Raw genomic sequence first — 1252 nt, 5'->3', positions numbered from 1 at the left:
AAAATATTAGTTATCTATAAAGTATATATTACGTATATTAAATATAAATTAGAAACCTATAAAAAAAAAGTGTCGCAACCTTTTAGTGAGCGAGTGTACAATGGACGACCATATTATGTCCATGAACGTATGGTAGTAAAACGGACGTCCATAAGACGTACGGTGCTATTTGGGGTTGAAGGCAACGATGAAGATGATGATTGACATTGAGTAATATTTTCAGCAACAGCATTTCTTCTTTTTTTGTTCAGATGAGAACTAATATTTGAATCCATAGATAAAATTGTATCATCTAACACTGTGTCATTAAAACTTTCATGGCTTCCACTCAATGTTAGAGAATCAGAAGAATCTATAAAATAATAAAACAAATATTTAATCACACAGATGAATAACTTAGTAATACAGTAAAAAAATTTTTTTATTGTATAATAAAAATACATAATAATAGAAGATGTATATTTTCATTAAAACTTTCAATAATCAATTTAAAATTTTCAATGTAAAACCTTTTTATCTTGGAAATTTATATGTTATTAAATTATATATACACTGCTCAAAAAAATTATGGCATAGAAAAATTTTGAGCAAAAATTGGTCAACTTTGGTTAACGGTAACTCCGCGAAAAATTATCGTAAAATGATGAATTTTTTTTCAAATAAAAGCTTGAAATCTCTACTTTAAAATACCGTGAGTCGATTTTAAATTTAATGCACCCCTGTGGCTGTAAACTCTTAAATCTGAGAGCATGTTTGCCACACTAAAAATTGCAAAGTTTGAACGAGTGCACGGACTTGCTAAAATTTTTCCCTGGCATGCGGTTTCCAGCGTCATAAAGTTGGAATCTTTCTCTTTAATTTAAAAAAAAAAACAAGTCGCTACAATTTTTTTTCACAAAATTACAGCATTTTGAAGTAACCCTCGTATTTTTCTCATGTACGTTTGGCATTGTCCGATGTGCACTATAGGGAGTTAGCAATTGGATTTTGCACATTGTATGAGTGCGGGCGTGTGTAAAACATACACATATACACACACGGTGTGCAAAATCCGATCGTCAACCTACTTATAGTGCACATCGGGTAATGTTTATCATACACGAGAAAAATACAAGGGTTATTTCAAAATGCTGTAACTTTGTGAAAAAAAATCGTAGCGACTTGTTGTTTTTTTCAAATTAAAGAGAAATATTCCAACTTTATGACACTGGAAACCGCATCCCCGAGAAAAATTTTAGCAAGTCCGTGCATT

At 30.8% G+C, this 1252-nt stretch overlaps 1 protein-coding gene across 1 annotated transcript in view; it reads right to left on the bottom strand.

Annotated features, from left to right (window-relative positions):
• Nucleotides 1–1252, bottom strand: part of LOC105449517 — a 7499-nt gene that overhangs the window by 1370 nt on the left and 4877 nt on the right. The window contains exon 6 of the mRNA XM_011688774.1: nt 162–352. Within this exon, the coding sequence (XP_011687076.1) occupies nt 162–352 (191 nt within the window). The remainder of the gene's footprint in view (nt 1–161; nt 353–1252) is intronic.

The sequence above is a fragment of the Wasmannia auropunctata genome, unplaced genomic scaffold, assembly GCF_000956235.1.
Source record: "Wasmannia auropunctata unplaced genomic scaffold, wasmannia.A_1.0 LD336076.1, whole genome shotgun sequence".
NCBI lineage: Eukaryota > Metazoa > Arthropoda > Insecta > Hymenoptera > Formicidae > Wasmannia > Wasmannia auropunctata.
This window is presented reverse-complemented; position numbering and strand designations above follow the sequence as displayed.